Raw genomic sequence first — 27,735 nt, 5'->3', positions numbered from 1 at the left:
GAAAGATCGCAAAATGGCACTCATTCAGTTGGGATCTGTGGAAGAAGCAATCCAGGCCCTCATTGAGCTTCATAACCATGACCTTGGAGAAAATCACCACCTCAGAGTTTCTTTCTCAAAATCTACAATCTGACTTTTCTGTGAATTTTTCTTCTAAGACTGGACCATAATTTCAGTAAAACTTTCAGATATAAGACTGAAACAGCTCAAGACCAATTCTGCCTCTTTCACAAAAATAACTCTTTCAGAGTTTGATATTCAAGTATATTCAGAAAATCAAAGGATGTTCTTTTTTCTTTTTTTTCCCTGCCAATATGTGATCAAAGGTTTGTTTTTCCTTTGTACCATAGTTTCTATGAAAATAATCTTCAGGAGAAAAATTTTCTTCAATAATTTAATTCCCTATATTAAATTGGATTTCAAGAGGACAGACTTTTAGTTTGGGTCCAGATCAGCCTTATACAACATTTCTAAACTCCTTTGTACTTTGAAAAATTTAAACATAAACAGACTTTTAAAATTACTTGATGTAAGTAATTTGAATTACTTATAACCAGGTTTTTAACTTTATGATTCAGAAGTTTGACCCCATAGGAAATTATGTTCACTTATAAATTACAGTAATTATTTGGCATATATTGGTAGTTATTATACATAAACATTGGGTTGTATTGAAAGCAAATTATAAACTTGCATGTTTTCTTTCAATAGTTTTTTTTTTTCCTCTGTTAAACACTCCTTTGAATAATGCATATCTTTAATTTTTTAAGACTATTTGAAGAAATAAAGTGTCTCAACTGTCCCCAAGGAAATTAAGTGGAATCTAACCAGGATCTGTTAAGGTGTCAGAATAATTAATAATTTTATTAGGAAAAATCATGTTTTAAATTTCAAAATGACACTTATTTGCTGAATAATATAATATGATCTTGGAACATTTAAAAAAAATAATCCTACTTATAAACTACTTTTTTATAATTGTTTTCAGAAAAAAAGTTTACAGTCTTAAGGAGAATATTCAGGTCTATCATATGGTTTGACAGATTTTTTAAAAGTTATTTTTGGTAAGGTCTTCTTTTAGAAAAAAATTAATCTCAAGGGTTTTTTGTACCACTGTAATCTCTAATACTTATTCAGAATTACTGTGTATTTACTTAATTTCCTATTATGTGCCTTATTATGTGCTTATGATACAATAGGTTAGAGTTTTATCTGAGTATCTTGAAAGCTATATTGTGGGCTTGGTGAGCGTTTTGTTTTTTCTTTCCCTGTTTTGGTAGGATTTTAAAGGGTTTTGTTCATGGCAGTTTTAAGTGGTTTTCAATAAGTAATAGTTTTTATTCACATTTTTGGTGCTTTGGTGCAGAGATGGGGTGGGAAAGGGTGAATGGTTTGGGAAATAACTCAGTGCACACCTGTAGGCCTCTTCACGTTGTGACCAATAGCAGTCATTGCCAGTTATAGCATACCAGTTTGGGGCTATCAGATACAATCTCAGTTTCTGGATCTTGTCTAATCTTTATCACCATTAGAATTTGTCTCAGGTTTGCTTGATTTTTCTCAGTACTCAAGTGAGAACTTGCTTTTCTTTGTTAATGTAACTTCATTACCGAGTGCCCACATATGGAGTATGAGAAGGTGGGTTCTTGCTCATACTCTGTCCTTCTCTTTTTGTTTGAATGTAAGAGTACATTTTACTGTTGCTTCAGTGATTGTATAATGTAAATCGTTTCTTTTTAATGAGAAACTTTGCTTTTGTTAATTATTCCTTCAGTGCTTGGCCAGGTTTTTTAAAAGCAGAATTTGTCAAAAGTGTCATTTTTGTTCACTCCTTTTATACTTTTCAGATTCTCAGAGTAGTTCATCTCACCTTTTAAAAGAATATCTCAATCTCTTTGCTATATTCCAGCTGTAATTTGAACACAGGAAGGTTTTTACAAAAGAAATTTTACAGAAAATTGGAGACTACAAAAGATATGATAGGTTGTTAAAAAGCAGAATTCACTCAACACTGAGCAACAGTTAGTTCGTAGAATAGGAAGGAGGACACTAAATTGAGACCTTTCAAATGGATCAATTTTAGCATTGGCTGAATAGGTAGGTGTAATCGTTTATCTAGTTTTTGTTTTCTCGCTTATAAGGTATATTTTTACCAAAACACTGAGGAGAGGGAAAAAAAATTTTTTCTTTGAGAAATCTCCGAGAATTTCCTTCCTTTTTTTTTTCTTTCCATACAGGCACTATTATAATTTTCAGTAGCGTGTTAAATTGGATTATTTCATTAGCTTTGAGTTAGGAATTACTGTGTAATTTTAATTCATGATTCTCATAACATTCAGTGTAAGTATAGCAGAAGTGTAGCAGAAGGGAGACCATAATGGTGTTGAATGTAATTTTGAAGTAGAGAATGGCCTTTAAATCGGAGTGAGAACATTTGAATCCTTTTCAGGGATTTGTGTGTGTGTGTGTGTGTATAGGTAAGTGTGTATACATACATACACTTTTCTAATGTTGTACATACATATGCACATTATATACATTCTAACTTATTTACAGAGAAAATCAAATCAAGATTTGGAAAAAGAGATATTCTTGTTTAAAATACTGTGTTTGAAACCATCAGTTTGCATCTAAAATTAGCTGTAGCACATGGATGTGTCCATATTGGGTTATTTGCTGTTTGAATTATAGAGGTCTACAGTATTTGTGTTGGCATAGTGTCTGTAAAAAGATTAAAAAATATCAGGGTAGTGGAAAAACTAGATCTTTGTATTTCTGTTTTGGCATGCATTTATTTGATATCTTCTAAGCAATGTTTATTTTCACTGATCTGTCATAGTATCCTATTTTTAAGTTCATATACTTTATTTTAAGGAGTATTGTCTCATCACTTTTGGAGGTATCTTGACATTTACGCAAAGTATATACATTCAGGACTTTAAAAAATAGCAGTACGTGTTTAACGGTAGCAATTAATGCCAAAAAGTTTTACTTTGAGATTTAAATAACTTCATAGCAGTAAAATGTGTTTTGTGTGAGATAACAAATAGAAAGATGACCCAGTATCTTAATTGATAACCTCCTGGAAAGTATCAGAATTACCCAGTAGCTCCTACAGAATGCCGTAAATTGTTTAAGACTAAATATTGTAATCAGTTGTTTGTAATAATGTTTCTGATTTCGTTGTTGAAAGTGGCAGATCTCAGTTTTTGGAGAGACAGTTTCTGTCTGCCTGATTCCTAATGGGAGCAATGCCTTCTTTGGCTCCACCTAGGATGGTGATCATAGGTTCTGCTTCAGTTGATGAGAAGTAACTTGCATGAATATTCAGTTTCATATAAACTTTTCAAAGCTTCCATGTCATTAGCAGCAGAGTGTATTCATTGAGTATATTATCATGTAATTTCTCTTCTCTTCCCACTAAATGTTTTTGGACAAAAGATGACAAGCTCAGAAGTATGTGTTTTTACCCCCAGTGAGTCACTTAAAAACCCTAAGTTTGCCAAGCTATCAGCATCTCTCTTAGAAAACCTAATGTGTACTGCTATTTTTAAAACCAAAAAGACAGCACAACTGTGTGCAAAGCATTTTTCTTAGCCTTTCCTTTATCTTGATCCATTGTTAACAACAGTAATACTGCCAGACTTAAAATATTCTACTATTGTGCTAAAAGAAATACAATTTAGATTGCACAAAACTTTTCCTTTAAAGAAAATGTAACTCAGCTGTCTTTTAAAAGAGCTGTGTTGTTGTCTACAAGACTATTTGCAGTCTTTTTTCAGAGCAAATTCCAACAGTTAGTTGTGAATGGTTTAAAATAGAAAATTACTAAAATATTAGTTTTTGGGGTTTTATAGAGGGAGAAAACAAAACAGGACCAAAGTTTATGTGCCTTCTTCAGTAGTCTTAATTTTCTTCCAATTTGAGACTAAGGTAGTGTCAGTGTTCTGGTTTTCAGGAAATATGTACCATATAGTTTTAAAAGAATGTTATTCCACAGACTATTCATACAAGCAAAGAATTGTAACTGTAAATGAAGTCTCAGTTACACTTTTGCCTTTATCAAGGGTTTATCATATAATATTCGTTATATAGCATTGTGCAGGTCCAAGAACAGAGCTGCTCTGAATCTGTGGTATTCATCTTAGTTTTTGTAACCTGAAGTGTATGTTCCAGAGAACAGGGATAGTGGTCTGGTCCTTTGACCTTGGTGAGAATAGTCATGATTGAAAGCTGTTCATGGCAAGCTTAAATCAGCACTGTAAACAGATTGTTGTTGTTGTTGTGTTATTTTGAGTTCTTGCATCTATGTAGTAGTTGTAATAACAAATATTTGAATAGCTATTTTTGATGTCATGTAAAAAAATCATACCCTGGCCTTTTTCCCCCTTACCATTGTTACCCAGATCTTTTAAAAATTCATCCCACATCCAGAAAGTACTAATTATAAAGATTGCTGACCAAGCAAAGTTTTGCATCAAAATGTCACCTCATTGCTCTGACCAAAGACTGACTGTTCTGGTTTTCACTCCTCTCTGTTAAGCATTTTTTCCCCAAGCTCCTTTCTGAAAGGAGACCCAGTGCAAAGCGGCCTTTACTTTCTATTTCCTATTGGTGACTAGACTACTTAGAGAAAATGGGAGTTTAAATGTGAACAGAATGGATTAGGATGACAAGGGTTTGATGGGCATTTTCAGTACTGTATTTAAGAAAAAAAATAGCACAGCTAGGAGCCTCTGACATTGTCTTATGTTTTACGTGGTCTGTTCATAAAATTCCCTTTTTCAGTTTATAAGAATGTTCATCTAACAGAAGAAAATGCTGTAAATATTTGTAACAACATTTTTTTTAACCAGGCCAAAAAAGAAAAAAAAAGGTTTTTGGGAACAAGTTAACACATAAAGTGGTTTTATATAAAACATCAATTGTCTTGTATATTTTGATAAGCAGCAGTACCAGCTTTCATTTGTAAACACAGTTTGTGGCATTGGAAGAAAAGGATTCTGTGATTGTTGAAGTGAATTATGTTATATATGCAAAGAGAAGATAAAATATTAAAAAACATATTTTCTAAATGCGTAGTGCATGGTTAATTCAAGCTTCTGTACACTACAGTATATTCCATTTTCATTCAGTTTGTATATTTGCTGACTATTACTTGATATCTCGAATCTCTTTTCCTATAAGTATAGCATTGTAGCATGCCTTTTAATAAATGTCATGACATCTGTACTCTCTTAAAAATTTTCTGTGTTCTTGTCTGTACTTTGGGTTTCTCCTTGTCTTACCTGTAATTCTAATGATGTCATATTTTCTTTTCTTTTTCATAGCCGTCCATCTAAACTTGTCATAGTTAGAGAAGAGCAAGCACATATTCACACAACTTGAAAAACTGGAAAAATCCTAAGTCTACTAACTACCTCTCTTTTAATTAAGGAGCACTTCTCAATGGGAGCAAAGTGCTTTTCTAATCGTCCTGTGATGCAGCTTCTATGGCACTCCCCCTTTAATGCAAGTACACGTTGCCACACTTGGCGTGAGTGCTCGCTCTCTCTTTCTCTCTGTGTATCTTTCTCTCTCTCCCACACTTGATATATGTGCAATGCCAAACAAGAGTTGGAACACTTTTTCCAGTTCGTTTTGGCTTCCCTATGGAATTAGTATACATAAATTTTGAGACATAAAGTGTGATCTCAAACCAAATTTGTGTCCTTTTTCATTAAAGGGTAACAGTTACCAGCTGCCTCTATATTGCTTTCCCTTAGACAAATCTTTTATGTCTAGACTCTAGAGTTATTGGATTATGGGAGTCTAAGCAGTCATTTATTTTAATCTTTTACTCTAGGATCTTTTAAGTGGGAATTTATTTTTAATGGAATAGAAAATTAGGTAACCACTACTGATCTTTGCTAGCTCACCTATAAAATCTATTGTCTCCATAAGTGTGACTAGATCAGATTTTCTTTTTTAAGCATAAGAGGCATTTTTATCAGGAAAAGATAAAATAACCCTATGGCCAAATGAGGTCTTTGTAAACCATGAAATGCTTATTTACATAACAGAGGGCTTATAACCATCATTAAGAGTCATGCAGTTTTGAGCATAAGTGGATCTAAGTGACCCACCAGTTCAACTTCCACTTTTTAAAGCGACACAGAGAAGGAACTGACTTGCCCAAGGCCACATGCCAGATAATTGCAGAGTCTGGACTGGAACCCAGGTCTCCTCGACGTTATCTGGTACTCTCCATTGCCCCCAGGTGTTGTAGTTCTGTCCTGCCAAGTGCTGTGAGGGTTATCTTGAAGGTCTGTACACAGAATTGGGGTATTTATATACTCTTCTGGAAACTACCAAAACCCATTTATAGACGTGCATAAACGGTGGAGGTGTTTCTGCTGAAGGGTAAAAATGCCCACCTACTTTTGAAAATTTTAAAGTAAAATGAGATTTCAAGTTGTAAATTTGAGAAAACTAACTCTTAAAAAATGTAGTTACTATTTTTATTAGTTTACTAGGGCTGACAGAAGAAGGTAGTAACAGACTAGGTAGCTTAAACAACAGAAATTTATTTTCTTATAGTTCTAGAGGCTAGAAGTCCAAGACCAAGGTGTCAGCAGGGTTGCTTTCTTCTGAAGCCTCTTTCCTTGGCTTATCGATGGCCGTCTTCTCCCCTTGTCTTCACGTGGTCTTTCCTTTGTGTGTGTCTGTGTCCCAATCTCTCTCTAAGGACACCAGTTGTATTGGGTTAGGGCCTACCCCTCTGACCTCATTTTACCTTAATCACCTCTTTAAAGGCCCAGTCTCCGCATAGAGTCACATTCTGAGGTACTTGTGTTTAGGCCTTCAACATAAGAATTTTGAGGGAACACAATTCAGCCTATAACACTGTTTAATAAAAATTGTTCATTCAGCTCACCAAATACTGATTATACCAGCAATTGAGCAAGGTGCTGGGAAAGATACAAAGATTAAGGACATGGTGATTTACCTTTTAGAAATGTGTGATCTAGTGGAAATGTCAGCCTAAGTCCACAAATCAAATAGTCTTGAACTCTTGCCTTCAATATGAAGCACGAAAAATGGATCATGAGTCCTCTCTCTAGGCAATTTCAGTCAATACGTATGGCTAAAGCTATTCTATAGCTAATTATGAACACGTAGGAACACATACCCTGCAATAATTATCTACTCTTCATTCTTAGAAATAAGCCGTTTCAGAGCAAAGATCATTTCTAAGACACACCATTACTTGCAGAACAGTTGAGGAAATAATCAAGTAAGAGGACACTGTCAAACAAGTTGCACCCAATTTTTAATGCCCAATGTTTGTCAATAATGGAACTGGGATGCTGAGTTAGAAATAGAAGTGTTAAACCCACTCTGTTTACAATTTGTGTGATTGTTCCTACATTAATGATTATTTTTCTGTTGTCCTATTTCATCTTCTAATGGAAATTTGTCACTGTGTTGCTATCGAAACAATTTATGCTGAACTGATAAAATTCTAGTAACAATTTTGTTGGAATTACTGCATTTGTAAGCCATTGGATTTAGATGTAGAACTCCCACCTCTGCCAGTATAAAGAAAGTATAATTAACCAGGAAAAGTGAACGATTCTAATGTTCCATGAAGATTTGTATATTTATTTTCTTTCATTCCTATGTTTGTTCTAAGGATTTAGGGTAACAGGAAAAACTCAGTGGTTCTGTTGGAGTAAATTGCCCTCAGATTAGGTAAACACCTATAATCCTTGTTCTGTGTCTCAGGCTGTGGAATAATCTGCTAAATCCTTGATCCTGCAGAATACAAATGTCAAATTCTAACCTGTTAAGAGATTGTCTTTAACCAAATGGAAGCTGGCATTAGTTATATTAATGTTAGACAAAGTAAACTTGAGGGAAACAGGCACTATTAGAGATAGAGATTTCATGATAGTATTTATATAATGGAATACTTTATAGTTATGCAAATGAACACAATAAAACTACATAAAAGCTAAATGGAAGATGTGATGTTGAACAAACGAAGCCGTACACAAAAGAATACACAATGCAGGGGCCGGCCCCGTGGCTTAGCGGTTGAGTGCACGCACTCCGCTACTGGCGGCCCGGATTCAGATCCTGGGCACGCACTGACGCACCGCTTGGTCAGGCCCTGCTGAGGCCTCGTCCCACATACAGCAACTAAGAAGGATGTGCAGCTGTGACTTACAACTATCTGCTAGGGCTTTGGGGAGAAAAAGGGGAAAGAGGAGGATTGGCAATGGATGTTAGCTCAGGGCTGATCTTCCTCACACACACAAAAAAAGAATACACAATGTATAATTCTATTTACATCAAGTTCAAAAACAGGATAGTGGTTACCTTTGGGAAGGAGATACTTGAGGGTATGAGGAGAGGGTTCTGGTGTGTGGTTGTTTTATTTCTTAACCTTTGTACCAGTTACCTAGGAGTGTTTAGTTTCTGATAATTCATTGAGCTTTGTATGCTTAGGATTTGTGCATTTATCTGTGTTATACCTCAATTAAAAGGATTTTGAAAAATGATTGTAATTGAACAAGGAGCTATAAATACCATTCTCCTTGCTTCTTAAATCAGCTGATTATTCTACCCAGTAAGACCTTGTTATAAAATAGTCAAGATACCATGGGCTGAGTTTCACGGTGAAACTCTCCCACATATGCATATATTGCATTTCTCTGACCATTGCATACCTATAGGAAAAAATGTTTCCATGACAAAGATTTTGTTAATACATTTTAGTTTTGTTTTTGTAACTACAAGCTTGATGTGGTGGGCTATTTGGTGCCCAACCCGTTAACATGTGTTTCCATCGAGAAAAGCCAGAAAGACCTATCTAGCTCTCTAGCAACCTAGGAGGAGACTTGATTCAAAAAGCTGAGCAAAACTTCTTGTCATTAAGATTCTTAAATACATACTAATTAGTATAGTATGAAGAAGCCCCGTATACCCAATACCCAACTGCAACAAGTGGCCAATCTTGTTTCAACTATTCTTCACCCTGTTCCCTGGATTATTTTGAAACAAATCCCAGTTTCATCTCTAAACATTTCAGTATGTATGAGTCCATACATTGCAATTGTTGATAAAGTCTTTTAATGTATAGCTTCCCTTTTCATCCTTTTTTTTTTTTTTTTGTCTTGCGACTTATTTGTTGAAGGAGCTGAGCTAGTTGCTCTGTAAAAGTTCTAACAGTCTGGATTTTTCTGATTATGTCACCTTGATGTTATTTCTTCAATATGTGTCTCCGCCTCAAGTTTTCTGTAAATTGGGAACTGCTGCTTTCCTTACCTCCCGCTTTTTTTCAGCAAGAATACTTCATAGATGGGCAGTTAGGTAACGTGTCTGTTCTTGTAATGGTAGCAGCCATTGATGATCATTGTGTAGATCAGTTAAATTTTAGGGATTGCAGAATGGCAAAGGTCTATCATTCCTTTTGTATGTATTATTTGGATTACTTTTATATAATAAGGGAAACTTCTGTATATCAACTCTTTGGTTACTCTGTGGTACAGTTTCTATAGGAAAGACAAGAAAAATGCTGGGTTCTTTCTCTTTGCTTGCCTGTTTTCAAAATAATTATTTTGGGGGCCAGCCTGGTGGTGCAGCAGTTAAGTACGCACGCTCCGCTTCGGCGGCCCAGGGTTCGCAAGTTCGCCAAGCCATGCTGTGGCGGTGTCCCATATAAAGTAGAGGAAGATGGGCACAGATGTTACCCCAGGGACAATCTTCCTCAGCAAAAAGGAGGAGGATTGGCATAGGATGTTAACTCAGGGCTGATCTTCCTCACACACAAAAAAAATTATTTTGTTTTCTATCATCCTCCAAAAATTTGTTTACCTTGATTTTTTTTTTAAGTCTGTTTTTATGGAAAATTTCAAACATTTGTAAAAGTAGAAAGACTAGTATAATGAAACTTCCTGTTCCTGTCACCTAACCTACACAATTCGTATTCAGTGTTTTCTGTGCCCCTGCTCACTCTCTTCTTCTACATGGAAGATTATTAACTATTTATTTTATATAGTAGTTTTCAAACTGACCAGTAAAAAGTTGTTTATAGTATTTTTAAATCTCTCTAATTGGTAATTACAGCCATTTTTTAGTTACTTTTTTTTTTAGTTGTGCCTTTTCTCTTTTTCTTAAGCCATCTTGCCAAAAGTATTTTCAAAGAACCTGCTTTTCACTTGTTTTGATCCCTCAAAAAAGTTTGTTTTTTTAGTTCATTAATGTTTTATTTATTTATGTTTGTACTGTCTGTGATTTTATTTTAAGGTTCTTTTGCAAAAGATTTTTGGTATGTTAATCATAGCTGTCTGTTGGTTGCCTTGTTTATCCTAAAGATTTCCACTGCATATCTATCCTTTATGACAGAAACAATAAATATGGGCTTGAGAGTGAAATAAAACTATTTAGGTAGGAATAAAAACTTACTTGGAAAAACAAAACAAAAAACAAGGTTTAGGACTGTCCCAATGATTCTCTCCCTCCCAGGCCTCTTACTGCTGCACTTAGGCCAATTTGATAGACACATCGTTTGCTGGAGGGTCCGAAGTTATGCAAGTTACTCTAGCCATTCCATCAAGGACTATCATAAGGGTGTAAGGCACAGGTATGTCCTTTCATGCAGCACGATACCAGCTTCCAAACCAATTCTAAAGAATTTACCCAATTCACTGACATGTAGTGTTTTTTTTTTTTTAAAGACTTTTTTTTAATTTATTTATTTTTCCCCCAAAGCCCCAGTAGATAGCTGTCCGTCATAGCTGCACATCCTTCTAGTTGCTGTACGCGGGACGCGGCCTCAGCATGGCCGGAGAAGCGGTGCGTCGGTGCGCACCCGGGATCCGAACCGGGGCCGCTGGCAGCGGAGCGCGCACACCCAACCACTAAGCCACGGGGCCGGCCCAAGACATGTAGTGTTTTTAAACATCTCAATATGGTCCAGGAACAGTGGCCATCTGCCCCAGATTTTCCACTACAGGCATAGTGTCTTTCTATTTTCAGATCATGCTTTTTTCTTTTTTCGAAAAATACAGTTCTTAGAGCTATAGATGTTAACTTGTGTGCTTGGCATATGACAAGTCAGCTCCCCTCCAGACTGCTTTAAATTCTCACAAAAAAGGCCATGAAGATTAAAGAGATTACAGAGTGCTAATGATAACCCCTGTTCACTAAGTAGCAGAGTCTTCCCTTAAGAAATAAAGCACAGGGGCCAGCCCCATGGCTTAGCGGTTAAGTGCGTGCGCTCTTCTACCAGCGGCCTGGGTTTGGATCCTGGGCGGGCACTGATGCACCGCTTCTCCGGCCATGCTGAGGCCGCGTCCCACATGCAGCAACTAGAAGGATGTGCAACTATGACATACATCTACTGGGGCCTTGGGGAGAAAAAGGAGGAGGATTGGCAATGGATGTTAGCTCAGAGCCGGTCTTCCTCAGCAAAAAGAGGAGGATTGGCATGGATGTTAGCTCAGGGCTGATCTTCCTCACACACAAAAAAAATAAAAGAAATAAAGCACCCGTGGGGAGACCAGCTTACAGTAGATTATCTGTTGAATAAATAAAGATTTGCCATTTCCTTGCAGCTGGTATGAGCTTCTGGTGGAACCAGCCTCTAATTTTTTTTCTTGGCAGTCCCTATCATCCCTGAAGTAAAACTGCTGAGATCATAGATAGAATCTTGGTGCTTCTGGTGACTTTCTGGACAGCCAACTAGTTACTATAAACCAACATGTCTAAAACAAGCTGATCAGTGAAATACACAGAGAGCTGAGTAAATAGTCACTGAAGGAAGTGGTGGAGGCTCTGCCTCAACCTATAAAAACACTACTCTCCACTCCACTCTAGGGCTTAGGAATTTGGTGACAAACTCCAACAGCACAACTGTCTTTTAGAGTGTATATATTTACAGATCCCTACCCTCACTGAATCTATTGCCCTAGACCCATACATTTTTGGGGTAGTCATAACTTCTTCCATGATGTCCCCTAAAAGCATGGGTATCTCAGATATGGTCAATCCCAAGGAAGCCAGAATATTCCCTTGCACAATGTATTACTTTGCTAGAGCTGCCGTAACGAAGTACCACAAACTGGGTGGCTGAAACAAATGAAGTTATTTCCTCAAAGTTCCGGAAGCTAGATGTCTGAGAACAAGGTGTCCGCAGGTTTGGTTTCTTCTCTTGTAGGTGGCTGCCTTCTAATTGTGTCCTCACATAGTCTTCTCTGTATGTGTGTGTCCTAATCTCTTATAAGGACGCCAGTCATAATGGGCTTGGGCCCACCCATCTGACCTCATTTTACCTTCATTACCTCTGTAAAGGCCCCGTCTCCAAATTCGGTCACATTCTGAGGTACTGGAGGTTAGGACTTCAACATATGAATTTGAGGGTGACACAATTCAACCCATAAAACACATTTTTCCCTTTAGGAACTCATGACTGCTAAGAGAATCTTTAGGAACTTAGGAGCCAGGCTCAAAAAAGCTGTCTGTTTGTTAATCTGAGTGACGAGTCTGTGCTATTTGTCTAGGATAAAATGAGAGAATTGAGACTCCAGAGGTTTGAAAAGCAAAATTCTTAAATTGTTAAAAACATAATTCTCATACACAAGGTAGCATGAGTTAAAGTTTTATTTAACTCATTAATGAAGGAGCTGGGAAAATGACAGAGCTGGGTGGAAAAGAATTAGAAGTAGGTTTCATATAATTAGGGGGGAAAGGAGTTCTGAAATGAGAGTTCTAATTTAGATATAAAACCAGTTAATCTTTTGCAGGCAATTAAACCATAACATTTGAGGTTTTCCATAGGATATATTTTTTTAAATCACACTCTTAGCAGTTTTCTACAAGCTAACGTCCAACATTATAGGATTGGGTCACATAATCATTTTGTATTATTTCAGGGTTTTAGATACTTTTCTTGCATAAATAAAACCACCACTTAGAATCAAATACATATTGTCCTTCATCCTGAGTCTCCTCAAACAACTTTGCCAGCCCTGGAATTTAACATAAATAGTTCTGAAGATTGACTTCTGGCATGACAGCATGAGGAGCTCCGCTGACCTGCTCCCCAGTAAAACTGATGAAAACCAAAAAAAAAAGCAACAATTTAAGGGCTCTGGAAATAGTCCTGAGGGAAACGGCAAACAAAGGAAAATTTATTGAGGAACATCTGCAGAAATTTGGTAAGAAAAGTGAAAATCTGTGGCCTTTGAACCAAGATGTCTCCCTCTCTTCCAGCTCCCAGCTCCCAGACAGACTGCTGCAGCCAAGAATCTCCCCCAGCACCCAGAGAACTTTCTTCCTGGGAGGAAGAGAATAGCAGCTTTTCTCATCCTGCCCGCAGCCACTTGGTGCTGAGACGAAGTCCCAGGTGTGGTCCTGAGGAAAGCAGAAGACCCTCGTCTGTAGGTCACTGGCTAGAACTGTTATGTGGCCATCTAGCTGCAGGGGAGGCCAAGCACATATTTAGCTTTTCCAGCCTCTATTAGGCGTATAAAACAGAAAGGAAGATTGGAAATGGTTACAGAGTTGGTGAGCGAAAAGTGACTGCCACAAGGAGTTGCAGTCTGATTGAAAAGGGAGACTAGAGTGTTAGTCTTGAAGCTTCTGAGGACTGAAACCACCTACCCCTACACTCAGTCTGGACACAGAACCACTCCTTTACTGTCTACGTTAGCACAACTTTGTGCTATCTCTTTGTCTTCATTAGCAAGACTTTGCTGCTGTTCTGTCTTCGTTAGTATGACTTTTATTTTTCCAGGAGTCTCCTGTGTAGGTAAATGGTTTGATTTTTCATATAGGATCTTCCAGAAAGACTCATCAGATTTTCAGTGGAAAGCGTCAATAGTTTGTGCCCTAAGATTCTTTGAGTTCCTCCCCCTCAAAATCCTCTCCTTGCTATTTCCACCAATCCTGGACTGTGGTTCATGACCTTTACCCAATCCTAATCAAGATTCCGCCTCCCCCTCTTTGAAAGACCTGCCATAAACTTCCACTTCTTAATAAATTCTGACCTTACTCCCCCGATCTGAGACCATTTAAGACACTGCCAGGCCAGCCCTGTGGCATAGTGGTTAAGTGTGTGCACTCCGCTGCTGGCGGCCTGGGTTCGGATCCCGGGTGTGCACTGACACACCGCTTGTCCAGCCATGCTGAGGCGGCGTCCCACATACAGCAACTAGAAGTATGTGCAACTATGACATACAACTATCTACTGGGGCTGCAGAGAGAAAAAGGGAGAAAAAGGAGGAGGATTGGCGATAGATGTTAGCTCAGGGCTGGTCTTCCTCAGCAAAAAGAGGATTGGCACCGACACACCGCTTGTCTGACTATGCTGAGGTGGTGTTCCACATACAGCAACTAGAAGGATGTGCAACCACAACATACAACTATCTACTGGGGCTTTGGAGAGAAAAAGGGAAAAAAAGGAGGAGGATTGGCAACAGATGTTAGCTCAAGGCCGGTCTTCTTCAGCAAAAAGAGGAGGATTGGCATGGATGTTAGCTCAGGGCTGATCTTCCTCACACACACACAAAAAAACAAAACACTGCCAAAGCTTTTTCAAAGCTTACTGAGGTAAGCAATAAACTAGCTTTGCTTTATCAGCAGGTATGTTGGTGATATTTGGAGAGCCAGCTTTTGACACTGCTTTTGCGTAGAAAACTTGTTTTTACTTAGATCGTATGTTTATTTAAGGAGTCTGGTAGAGACGAGGCACTAACTGTGCATGCACCCCCAACAGTTCATCCCTCAGTAACTCTACTGCCCTCCAATTATTCCCCTCCAAGTAGCCTGTGTCTGGTTTCCTCAGGATATCAGGAGAATCCTGGTTTACCAAGATGAGGAATCCTGTATATCAAAGTGTGTCTGAGTTCAGTTGAGTTCCACACATGTTTGCTTGTGCTTGTTATGTGTTGGATTCTGTGCTGGGCACAGAGAGAAATAAAGCACATCCTCTGCTTTAGAGCTCAGAGTCTAATCAGAGTGACAGACACATATACAAATAATTACAATAAAATGAGTTAAACATCAGGATGGATTAGGATGAAATGTTATGGCCACACATAGGAGAAGGATCTAATTCAGTGTGAGCTGTAGGAAAGGCTTCTGGAGGAGGGGAAACTTGAGCTGGGTATCATAGAATGGGCAGGAGGAGGCCACAGGAATGAGAGGAAGGGCATCCAGACAATGGGAAAAGCATGAGCAAAGATGCCAAGGTAAAAGCATGGTGTGAAACAGAAGGCTAACGTTTAAGTATTGTCAGTTTAAGGAGCATAAGATGTGAAGCTAGGAAGGACATGAGATAAAGCTAGGAACATGAGTGGAGCCGCATCAGGACAGGCATTCTCTGCCAGTTTAAGGAGTCTTGACTTTGTCTTGTACACACTGGAGAGCCATGAAAGAGCTGTAGACTTGTGCTGTCTAATATGGTAGCCCCTGGCCACACGTGGCTTATTGGACACTTGAAATGTGGCAAGTCCAAATTGAGATGTGCTGTAAGTGTAAAATGAACCCTGGATTTTGAAGACTTGGTACAAAAGAAAGAATGTTAAATATCTCATTAATAACTTTTCATATTGATTACGTGCTGAAATAATACTTTGGTATATTGGGTTAAATAAGATATTATTAAAATTAATTCCATCTGTTTTTTAAAATGTGCCTGCTAGAAAACTGTAAATTACATATGAGGCTCAAATTTGTGGCTTGCATTATGTTTCTACTGGGAAGTGTCGCTTTAAGCCATGGGAGGAAGACAGAAGAGATGAAGACAGAAGAAGGTCAAGAGCCTGATTTCTGAAGCCAGACTGGCTGAGTTCAAATCTTAGCTCCACACTTAAGAGCTGTGCGATCCTGGGCAAATTTCTTAGTTTCTTGGTGTATTAGTTAGCTAGGAGTGCCATAAGAAAATACCACAGACTGGGCTTTTTAAACAACAGAAATTAATTTTCTTACAGTTCTGGAGGCTGGAAGTCCAAGATCAAGTTGTCAGCAAGTTTCGTTTCTCCTGAGGCCCCTCCCCTTGGCTTGCAGACAGCCAGCTTCTTGCTGTGTCCTCACGCCCTTTGCTCTGTGTATGTGCATCCTTGGGGTCTCTTCCTCTTATAAGGACACCAATCCTATTGGATTCTGGCCCCACCCTTATGACCTCACTTAACCTTAATCACCTCTTTAAAGGCCCTATCTCCAAATACAGTCACACTGAGGGTTAGGGCTTCAACATATGAATTTTGGGGGACACAATTCAGTCCATAGCACTTGGCGATTTGGTTGCCTCTCTATAAAATGGGGATGATGATAATACCTTTCTCATAGAGGTGTGAGAAATACATGACTTACTATATATAAAGTTACTTAGAATAGTGCCTGTGCATAATAAATGTTATCCAAAAGTCATCTATTATTTAAACAGTCCAGTCCCCAAGTTGTATGCTTGACCTTCATCTCCCATGAAGAAATGAGCCAGAAGTTCTAACTTTTCCTCCAGTGAATAGACATTTCCCCTTTCCCTTAGATCCCAGGGATGCAGCACAGACACAAGGATGAAGCTAGAAATCCAGTAGGGAGGAAGATTGCTTTCTTCCTTTGTCTCTGCCTCAAGAGCTAATTATCTTAGCTAGGTGTTTGGAAAAAGTCAAAGATGTCTTAAACTAGTGGGATAGGTCCTAATATTATACCATCATCTTAGAGCGGTGTCAGTCAGGTAAACAATAGTTTGGCTGGAAAATGATGGAAATTAGCATAAAGCTGGAGTAATCTTCCTGGTTTGCCATATTCCTACTCTGACACGAGACAATCCACGAAAGGTCCGGGGAGTAATCTGGTATTAATGATCTCAATGGACATAAAAGGGTCAGGTGGACAAGGAAAAACCTGCCCATCCATCTCAGACCCAAAGCCTGAGATCTAAAATGCCTTCACGCAGGGCCAGCCCGGTGGCGCAGTGGTTAAGTGCACGTGCTCTGCTTCGGCAGCCTGGGGTTCGCAGGTTTGGATCCTGGGCACGCACCAATGCACTGCTTGTCAAGCCATGCTGTGGCAGCATCCCATATAAAGTAGAGGAAGATGGGCACGGATGTTAGCCCAGCGCCAATCTTCCCCAGCAAAAAAAAAAAAAAGGAGGACTGGCATCGTATGTTAGCGCAGGGCTGATCTTCCTCACCAAGAAAATAAAAAGTAAAATAAAATGCCTTCACGCTAAAGTGTTGCTTATCCTAAAGTCACCCTCCGCAAGGGGCCAGATATGCCCTCCAACTAAGCCAGGAATTTGAATTAAATACGATACTGTCAACATGGTGGAGGCTCTGCAGACAGCAGTTCCTTATCCCTCTACCAGTGTCTTCATTCTCAGCCTATTTTTTCCATTTGGAGCAGTTTTTCTCAACCCTTTTTTATTCTCCTTTGATAAACATACAAATCTCATGCCCCCCTTTAGGGTGATTAGAAGGTTTATAATAAACACCGTGGCCCAAAACAAATAAAGCAATGGCAATTTTTGAGAACAAATGTATTTTGGTCTTGAAGAAATCCGTGTTTTTTTGTTTTTTGTTTTTAATTTTATTTCTTTCTTTATTTTTTCCCCCAAAGCCCCAGTAGATAGTTGTATGTCATAGCTGCACGTCCTTCTAGTTGCTGTATGTGGGACGTGGCCTCAGCATGGCCGGAGAAGCGGTGCGTTGGTGCACGCCGGGTCCGAACCCGGGCGCCAGCAGCGGAGCGTGTGCATCTAACCGCTAAGCCACGGGCCGGCCCGAAATCCGTGTTTTTTAACCTTACTAAGGTGGCGTCAGTGTGAACACTGAGTAGCAATTTTGGCTTTACCATAATAAGCCTTGCATCTTTCACAGTGTGGAAGGCACAGCATTTTCTTTTCTTTTCTTTTCTTTTTTTTTGTGAGGAAGATCAGCCCTGAGCTAACATCCATGCTAATCCTCCTCTTTTTGCTGAGGAAGATGGGCTCTGAGCTAACACCTATTGCCAATCCTCCTCCTTTTTTTCTCCGATTTCTCCCCCCAAAGCCCCAGTAGATAGTTGTATGTCATAGTCGCACATCCTTCTAGTTGCTGTATGTGGGACGCAGCCTCAGCATGGCCAGAGTAGCGATGTGTCAGTGCGCGCCCGGGATCCGAACCCGGGCCGCCAGTAGTGGAGCTCGAGCACTTAACCGCTAAGCCACGGGGCCGGCCCCAGGCACAGCATTTTCAAAGCCGAGGCTGCCATTGTGTGTGGTTTACAAAGCCAGAGGTGCAGAGGAATCAGTTTAGCAAATGTACATTGATGGAAATGATACAATGGCCTACAAAATCAGTTCTCTTCTTTGTGATAAACAGGCAACTACTTTGTTCCTAAATTCGCCAGCATGCTTTTCTAAATGTTTTCTTATGCAACTGACTCAAAATTGTGTCACTTAAACCTTTCTTCAGGCTTTTTCTGGCAAAGACTAAATATCAGGAAGGAAGAATTTTCCCCGGAGTTTCACAAAGGAAATTTGGGTTTACCCCCGAAGTTAGGCTGAATTTATCCTGCAGCTGGAATAGATGAGCTTGGAATTTGTTTTTCTTGGAAACCGATCTCAAAATCCTTGTCCTTTAGAGCATCATCAAGATGAGAAAAATGAAACATTTTAATATCAGCTTGAAGAATCTAGAAATGGATTTTTGTTATAAATACTTAGAGGAACCAACAAGGTTGAAATTTGAGCCTTTATATTTCAGATTCAGTGTCTTCAGGGCTTCAATTCTTTATTCCAAACAAAATAAGCTCAATTGCAAGTTAGCTTTTTTTTGAAAAGCTTGGAAAAGTTAGGCTCGCCTCAAAGCAGGATAATAGTTTCTAAATTTAGCCAAGTGAATGTTTTTCTGGCCACCCACAAACTTCAGCATGAAACTGAAGAAATTTGTACAAATTTGGCATCGGTGTTCAGATATTCACACAAATAGGCAGATCCAGTTGTTTTCTACCCACCCCCTAATTGCCTTGATGGCCCGCAGTCCCCAGCAACCTACCAGGGACTCTCAAACTCACTGCAGCCACAGCCAGTCTCTGTCCCTTTTTCTTCTGTGTTCAGTTATCTCGTCCTACCTCCCCCAGAGATTTCACTCTATCCACGACCCATTATCTACATCCATTGTCCGTTCTCTGCTTCTTTCCCCTCATCTGCTCTACCGGATTTTCCTATCAGCCTTTTTGTGTGTGTGGGGGAGATCAACCCCGAGCTAACATGCGATGCCAATCCTCCTCTTTTTTGCTGAGGAAGATTGGCCCTGAGCTAACATCTGTGTCCATCTTCCTCTACTTTACATGGGATGCCTGCCACAGCATGGCGTGACGAGCAGTGCGTCGGTGCACACCTGGGATCCGAACCTGCCAACCCCGGGCCGCTGAAGCGGAGCGCACGCACTTAACCGTTTGCACCACCCAGCCGCCCTCCTATCAGCCTTTTCAACATGCTCAAGTCTCTCCAATCTTAGAACAAGCAAAGAAAACCCTCAGTGCTCCTTTGCCTACCCTTCTATTTCTCATCTTCCCCTTCACAGCCAAACTTCCTAAGAGAATTGTCTGTACTTCTTCATCTTCCTACACTCATCAAAGTCCCCTCTTTTTTGCCACATAATAATAACTCAAAACCAGACCTTGCTTTAAAATAAAAACCTGCACTCCCCTTGAAACAGAGACACTTTGCGTTTGGAGTAGGAATTGTAGCACAGATGGTACCAAACACACAATACAAATAACACCCTTTGGCTAACAAATGTGTGCTGAGCACCACGTTGGTTCTACAGCTTGTTCTGGATGCTTTCTCATTCCATATACTCCACATGCCTATCAGCCTAGAATGTCACACTTGAATCTCTGTATTTTGTATTAGGAAAATGAGTTCTTTTTTTTTTTTTTTTGTGAGGAAGATCAGCCCTGAGCTAACATTCATGCTAATCCTCCTCTTTTTGCTGAGGAAGACCAGGCTCTGAGCTAACATCTATTGCCAATCCTCCTTCCCCCCCCCCCCAAAGCCCCAGCAGATAGTTGTATGTCATAGCTGCACATCCTTCTAGCTGCTGCATGTGGGACGCGGCCTCAGCATGGCCGGAGAAGCGGTGCGTGCGTGAGCGCCCGGGATCCGAACCCGGGCCGCCAGTAGCGGAGAGCGCACACTTAACCGCTAAGCCACGGGGCCGGCCCGGAAAATGAGTTTTTGAATACTATTTAGCTTTAAAAAAAAGATGAAGTTTTGCATTTGTGACAACATGGATGGACCTTGAGGGTATTATGCTAAGCGAAATAAGTCAGATGGAGAAAGTCAAATACCGTATGATCTCACTCATAAGTAGAAGATAGAAACAACAGCAACAAACACACACATAGATACAGAGATTAGATCTGTGGTTACCAGAGGGGAAGTGGGGAGGGAGGAGGGCAAAAGGGGTGATAGGGCATGTGTGTATGGTGATAGATGGTAATTAGCCTCTGGGTGGTGAACATGAAGGTCTGCACGGAAATCGAAATGATGTACACCTGAAACATATAATATTATAAACCAATGTTACCTCAATAAAAAAAAATAAGTTACATTAAATAAAACCAAAATGTTTTCTGTTTTTCCCCATTGTGAGATTCTGATATGTTCCTTTCCCACTCCCTGGTTGAGAATTGCTGATCTAGAGAGAGTAAACATTTAAGGAAATAATAATTCCTTTTTTCTTCTAAGCAGACTGTGGACCCAGACTTTCTGCATCAGTAGCAGTGACATCCCCAGGAAGTATAGACGATTAGAGTGCAAACACAGCCTTGCAATTAGGGCCTCTGAATGCCAGGTGACCTTTTCTCTCACAGTGGAAATATCATTGTCATGTTTCTCTTATAATTTGTGACTAAGAATGAATGTCATCACCCATAATGTCTTGCTCTTCTGATTACCGGCCACTGTATAAATAACACAGCTACATGTGATTGAATTTCCCAAGGTTGCAGACCGTTAGTTAAGGACTAATAGAGTAAAACATCCTTGGTGAGACCAAGGTGAATTTGAAGATAACTCCTGGCTCTAAACTTGGGAAATTATTGGCCATTCATTCACTCAGCACACAGTAAAGTACTTACTATGTGAGTCCTGTGGTTGCAAAGTCAAGTAAGCCCAGGCTCCTGTGCCCTGGTTAGAGGGAGAGAGATAACCAAGCAGACATTTATTAAGCATTGTAAGCGAGGGGTTTATAAAACACCAGAGGAGTGTAATGGAAGGGGAAGGAGCCCGAGAGAAGTCTGGGCAGGGTCTTGAATGATGTAATAGTCAGGAGAGTCTAGGTGATGCTGTGATAACAGATAAACCCTAAAAATTCACAGCTTCCAATAATGAATAAATAAGTTCATTTCTATGGGCCAGGCAACCACTCCATCTTGTAGTTGTGTCATCTAAAACACATAGCTCCAAGTCCTCAGCAGGGAAAGAACAGTGATTCTTTTTTATTTACTTTTTATTATTTTATTGAGGTCATATTGATTTACAACATTGTGTAATTTCAGGTGTACATTATTATATGTCAGTTTCTGTATGGACTGCATTGTGCTCACCACCAATAGTCTAGTTTTTATCCATCACCATACATATGTGCCCCTTTACACCTTTCGCCCACCCCTCCATCCCCTTCCCCTCTGATAACCACTAATCTCTTCTCTTTATCCATGTGTTTGTTTATCTTCCATGTATGAGTGAAATCATATGGTGTGTGTCTTTCTCTGTCTGGCTTATTTTGCTTAACATAATACCCTCAAGGTCCATCCATGTTGTTGCAAATGGGAAAATTTTGTCTTTTTTTATGGCTGGGTAGTATTCCATTGTATCTATATATACCACGTCTTTATCCATTCATCAGTTGATGGGCACTGGGTTGCTTCCGCATCTTGGCAATTGTGAGTAATGCTGCAATGAACATAGGGGTGCATAGATCTCTTTGTATTGTTGATTTCATGTTCTTTAGATTAAATACCCAGTAGTGGGATAGCTGGATTGTAGAGTATTTCTATTTTTAATTTTTTGAGAAATCTCCCTACTGTTTTCCATAGTGACTGCACCAGTTTGCATTCCCACCAGCAGTGTATGAGGAAAGAGCAATGATTCTTAAATGCCCCAGTTCCTAAATGCCTTGTCTGAGAAGTGAAACATGGGACATACTTATATAATATTATGCAATATTATTGCATGGGACATACTTATACTGAAAGAGAATTTGTTGCTTATCTGAAATTCAGGTTTAACTGGGCATCCTGCATTTTTATTTGCTAAATCTGGCAATAGTTAAGGAAAGATTTGCTGACATTTTGTGAACAGTTGCCACCCCCGGCAGCAGAGATGGATGGGTCCTGAGCGTTGGCCTGACATTTTGAGCTGCACAGCCACCACAGGCCCTAATAGCTCTTGCTGGCATGTAGGTTCTGCTGGGGAGGGCAGGCAGAGCAGAGCTCAGGCAGTAGCCAGAAGACCACAGCTGTTGGAGGAAATGCAGGGCTGCCTGTGTGGGCAGGAGAGCTGTCTCTGTGCTGACAGTCCCTCAGGAGCCCTTCCAGAGGCCAGAGCCTCCCACACACCTGGCCTGGAAGCTCACATGGGCTTCTAGGGTTAGAGCTGGTCCCATGTGGTCAGTTGCAGAAGAAGAGAGGAGTCCTTCCGGGCACTGTGTCTGTCCAAATGTCCTAGGGGCCACCCAACCCGAAGCAGGGCACAGGGCAAGGTGTATTACTGTTCTGGGACTGCTCCCTCCGCACAAACTACCATCAGTGGCACAGGGGTCCATCTCTGAAGCTCCAGCATCCCGGCTCAGCCCTCAGGGCAGCAGAACACGGGCGTGTTTCAGAGCACACTCAGGCAGGCCTGCCTCTATATTTGCAGAGCCTGGGGCAAGAGTAAACCCACCTCATATTGACAAATATACCTTCCTAAATACAAAATTGAAAAGTATGTGAAAAGCTCTGACTTTTATGTGGCTGAAAGTTGGCAGGCTATTAAAGATGACTGAATTTAATTATTCACATGTCTGGGTGTTATGTTGAGAAGGCAGTGGTGTTTGGATGAGTAATAAAATAAAGACATACATAATTTATAAGATTTATATATATATTCCATAAAATTTGGGTTTTTAAAAATTCATTTCAGCCAAATTATGTTGACATATTAAAGATTTTCACATAATTTTTATTCTTTTGGCAGTAATCATCCAAAGCATAGGTTGGCAAACTTTTTTTGTGAAGGACCAGATAGTAAAAATTTTAGGTTTTGCGGGCCATATGGTTTCTGTGAAAACTATTCAGTTCTGCCACTGTAACATGAAGGCTGCCACTGACAACATGTAAATGATGAGCAGCATAGCTGTGTTCAATAAAACTTTACTTACAAAACAAAAACAGGTGATGGGCCAGATTTTATCCTGCAGGATTAAAAATAAAATGTAATTGTGTTCACAGGGTACAAAATTTGAATATATTTTATCAAAAACAGTAAATCAAAATCAAAATGAAAAATTTAAATTATTTTAATTCATTTTCAATAAATAATTTCCTAAAATATTCAAAATCCTGTGTTAAGAATAAAATACAAATTACAATTAGTTAATATCAACATTTTAAGTCAAAAGCATTTAAATAAAGCTGACTTTTTAGTTTTGTAAAGATGATTAAATCTTATTAAATACTTTTATGAAAATAAAACTATTCACAATTGTAGCCTTTAATATTCATTTAGTTGCCAACATCAAGAACTGATATCGTGCTTCATATGTGTTAGAAGTCTACCTATATATTCATAAATTTAAAAGTCATATGAATCGTTAACGTTGCAAAATGTTCCTCAGCTGTCATGAGCAAATGTTGCAAAAATTGTGCAAATGTGTGAGTACCTCTAGAGTCATGAATTAGACAGAACGTGAAGAAAAACAGAAAACGGACACTAAGCATGACTGGGAAATGGCACTTCATGCGAGAATGTGTTACACTGGTACTATCAAACAGAAGAGGTTTAACAAGTTAATCTGTCTTCTCTCTTTTTTATATACTTTCAGTTCTCAATCCTCCTTACACTTTGAAGCATCTGCTTCTGATGTCGGTAGTGATACAATGAGAAACTTTCTGGGCATTTGGAAGCTGCCACCTCTTGTTTCAAGAATGTGGAGCAAGAGAGGTGGAGAAACAGTTCCTGAGTCTGGAAGGGGATGATCATGGCGGTGGATATTTACAGTCACAGGGTGCTTATGCCAGTGCTAAGACTAGAATCCAGAGTGATGGGATTTTTAACAAATGAATTTTTATGTTTATGCCAAATCTTTCTTTTCTTCTTTAAAATTTTTCTGTATTAAAATGTTCCGTTTTCCCAGGCGGCCACTGAAGATGGCAGAGGGCAGGGCCTGGTGCTGGATGGCCCAGGCCATCTCCCCAGGCACCTGGCGGCCATCGTGGCCAAACAGGTACCACTGGGCCAGGAGGTGGTGGTCGTGCTCTGTGAGGGCATCAACATTTCTGGCAATTTCTACAGAAGCAAATTAAAGTACCTAGCCTTCCTCTGTAAGCAGATGGTCGCCAGCCCACCCTGCAGCCACTATCCCTTCCAAGTCTCCAGCCACATCTTTTGGGCGGTACCCGGCAGGCTGGCCACAAGACCAAGTGAGGCCAGGCCACCCTGAGTGCTTCAAGGCGTTTGATGGGCCCACCGCCCTATGACACCCTCTGACAAGGAAAAGCAGAGGGTGGTTCCTGTTGCCCTCAAGGCTGTGCGTCTGAAACTTACAAGGAAGATTGCCTAAACCAGGAGCCTGGCTCATAAGGTTGGCTGGAAGAACCAGGCAGGGACAGCCACCCTGGAGGAGAAGAGGAAGAAGGCCAAGATCCATTACGAGCAGGAAGAACAGCTCACGAGGCTGCGGAAATAGGCCAAAAAAGAAAGTGCAGAAGAAAATTGACAAATACTACACAGAGGTCCTCAAGGACCTCGAACTCCTGGTCTGAGCCCAATAAAGACTGTTTACTCCTCAAAAAAAAAAAAATTTTTTTTCATATTTCACCTGTATGACTTTTACAATCAGATGATGAACCAGAAAGTGCTATTTTGTGTATTAATAAATTTATTTTTTAAGAATGTGCTTGTAATATGCAGGGACCTCTGAAAAGCAGGGTTGATGGTGGGGGCTCCTCTTGCTACAATTAAAGAGCATCCCAGCCTGGAGACATGCCTGGAGAAGCTTGATAGCATGAGGGCTTAGGGCTGGCACAAACAGGATTTTCCTTTTAGCTTCCTTTTAATTTCTGACTCTCTTCTCTGAGTGTCTATGGCAAATCAGACACCTCCATCCCTTAGCAAACGTCATGTGCAGTTTTTTTCAGAGAAAAGCACTTTTCTGTGTATCTTGTGTTCCCTTTTGGTTCCCCAGTTTTACCTGTTGAAAACTTACCCATCTTTTAGGGTCTAGCTTGAAGGCCACCTCCTTAAAGATAGCTTTCCTGACCTTGGCAGCTGGAAGGATCTCTCCCTTTTCTGAGGCCCCGTAGGCCTTTATTTAAGCCAAGCAGAAATGCTTCTTAAAAACTAGCTTGATCTAGAAGCCATAGTCCTTCCTACATCTTTGCAGAAGCTACCAACGTAGTGTGTGGTTTAAGGAAGCCATGGAGTCTCCTTGCCCAGTATCTTCCCTTTTAGAAGGTCACCCTGGGGGCTGGCCCGGTGGCACAGCAGTTAAATTTGTGCACTCTGCTTCCCCCACCCGGAGTTCGCCAGTTCGGATCCTGGGCGCAGACCTACTCACCGCTCATCAAGCCATGCTGAGGCAGCATTCCACATAGAAGAGCTACAACTCTACAACTATGATACACAACTATGTACTGGGGCTTTGGGGAAAAAAAAGAAAAAGAGGAAGATGGGCAACAGATGTTAACACAGGGCCAATCTTCCTGAAAAAAAAAAGTCACCCTAGAGAGGTCCTGGGAGCTAGCCTGAGGTGACTTTAGGCTTGTTAGTCTTGGGTGAGGTGGAGTTGGTCTCCAGAAAGCCATTTACAGTGTATTCTGGAGTCATCATGTTCTAAAAGACCAGAAGGTAGAGGCATGGAAAACATCTAACAGTGTAAACTGTAATGGGTGTGCATTTAAGGTCCTACACTTGAATTATACAAAATTTGAATATATTACAGGGGTTTATTATCAAGACCCCTGGGAAAAGATCCACTTGATTCTACAAGGTCAGACTATTCCCAGAGTATTGCGCTCAGTTTTAGGGCTTAAATAGCTCTTTAGGTAGATGTAGTTTAAAACAACAATAATGGGCCGGCCCCGTGGCTTAGCGGTTAAGTGCACGCGCTCCGCTGCTGGCGGCCTGGGTTCGGATCCCGGGCGCGTGGCAACGCACTGCTTGTCTGGCCATGCTGAGGCCGCGTCCCACATAGAGCAACTAGAAGGATGTGTGACTATGACATACAACTATCTACTGGGGCTTTGGGGAGAAAAAGGGGGAAAAAAAGGAGGAGGATTGGCAATAGATGTTAGCTCAGGGCCAGTCTTCCTCAGCAAAAAAAGAGGAGAATTGACATGGATGTTAGCTCAGGGCTGATCTTCCTCACAAAATAAATAAATAAATAAATAAAACAATAACAACAAAACAATAAGGAGTTACCCAGAATGATGGGAGACTCAAAGCCACATTCTAGAATGCCACATGGAGAGGGACCTAAAAATCTTCCAGCTCAAATAAGTTGTGATTTGTGAAAACGCATGCTAGCTAAATTGAGAAGGGAGGGATTCTGAACAGCCAGCGTGCTCACAGGCTATAGCCACACCTGCTGCTTTTGCTGCCCAGCACCCCTTGACCCTTCTGAGAAAACATTACCCTGTATTTCCCTCGGGAACCACTCCTCCCTGGCTCAGTCCCTGGGGCTTGCGTGAGGCTGACCCGGCACTCAGGGTGAGGCCTGGTGGCTAATTATTGATCCCGTTACCCGGCACAGTGTTATGGTTGGTTTAGCTCTGGTCACTTGTCCCCCGAGATAAATAGACTCAAGGCTTTTGTGTCACTCTTGGGGGAGAAGCTTTCTTTGTCCACTGGATTTGAAGCCGAGAGGCTGTAAGAACTGCTACTGTAGCAGCGACATATAATCATGAGGGGGAAACCTGAGAATGGAGCAAGCAGGGCTAAGAGGAAGAAACTGGCTTCCAGAGGCATTGTTGGAGTTCGGTCAAGCCACACCTAAGTCAGATCTGTCAGTGAATTTTTTCGCTTATGGGAGCCAATCAATTCCAGTTTCATTTTCAACATTTTGGAGCATTTTCAGTCACTAGAACCAAAAGTCTCCTACGTAGTACACAGCAAGGCTATGAAGGAGGGGCACCCAGGAAACAGGAATTTTAACAGCAGCTGGTGACTTGGTAATAGGGAGGGCTAGTCTCTTTGGGCAGATTTAGACGATGTGTGACAACCTGTGTTTTACGTGAGCATCTAAGGTTTGTGGCTTGTCAGCCCAATATTGGGGCTGATTTGGCAAATTGTATTTAAGAAATAGCTACCATAATGTGAAAGAATAATTTGATTTAAAAATTACCCATGACTACTTAGGGTTTATTCCACAAACCTGCCAGAGAGAAATCAAAGCATAAGAGATATTTTGAACTGGCTCATACACACTTCCTGTGCATTACCCACTTGGGCACAGAGTCAAAGTTTCTCATTCATATCCGTATTAAAACAAC

General features: G+C 40.2%; 1 protein-coding gene and 1 pseudogene across 10 annotated transcripts in view; both read left to right on the top strand.

Annotated features, from left to right (window-relative positions):
* The window catches only part of PTBP3 (polypyrimidine tract binding protein 3), a 97,677-nt gene extending 92,602 nt beyond the window's left edge, over positions 1–5,075 (top strand). For all 10 annotated transcript variants that reach the window (XM_058523793.1, XM_058523790.1, XM_058523788.1 and 7 more), the window contains one exon: positions 1–5,075. In XM_058523793.1, the coding sequence (XP_058379776.1) occupies positions 1–133 (133 nt within the window). In that variant the 3' untranslated portion in view covers positions 134–5,075.
* A 19,290-nt stretch (positions 5,076–24,365) lies between these two features.
* Positions 24,366–25,046, top strand: LOC131393801 (large ribosomal subunit protein uL13-like; annotated as a pseudogene).
* Positions 25,047–27,735: the final 2,689 nt, after the last annotated feature.

Source organism: Diceros bicornis, chromosome 28 (assembly GCF_020826845.1).
Source record: "Diceros bicornis minor isolate mBicDic1 chromosome 28, mDicBic1.mat.cur, whole genome shotgun sequence".
In the NCBI taxonomy this organism is placed as follows: Eukaryota; Metazoa; Chordata; class Mammalia; order Perissodactyla; family Rhinocerotidae; genus Diceros; species Diceros bicornis.
The sequence above is the reverse complement of the archived record's forward strand: the minus strand, read 5'-3'. Positions and strand labels throughout refer to the sequence as shown.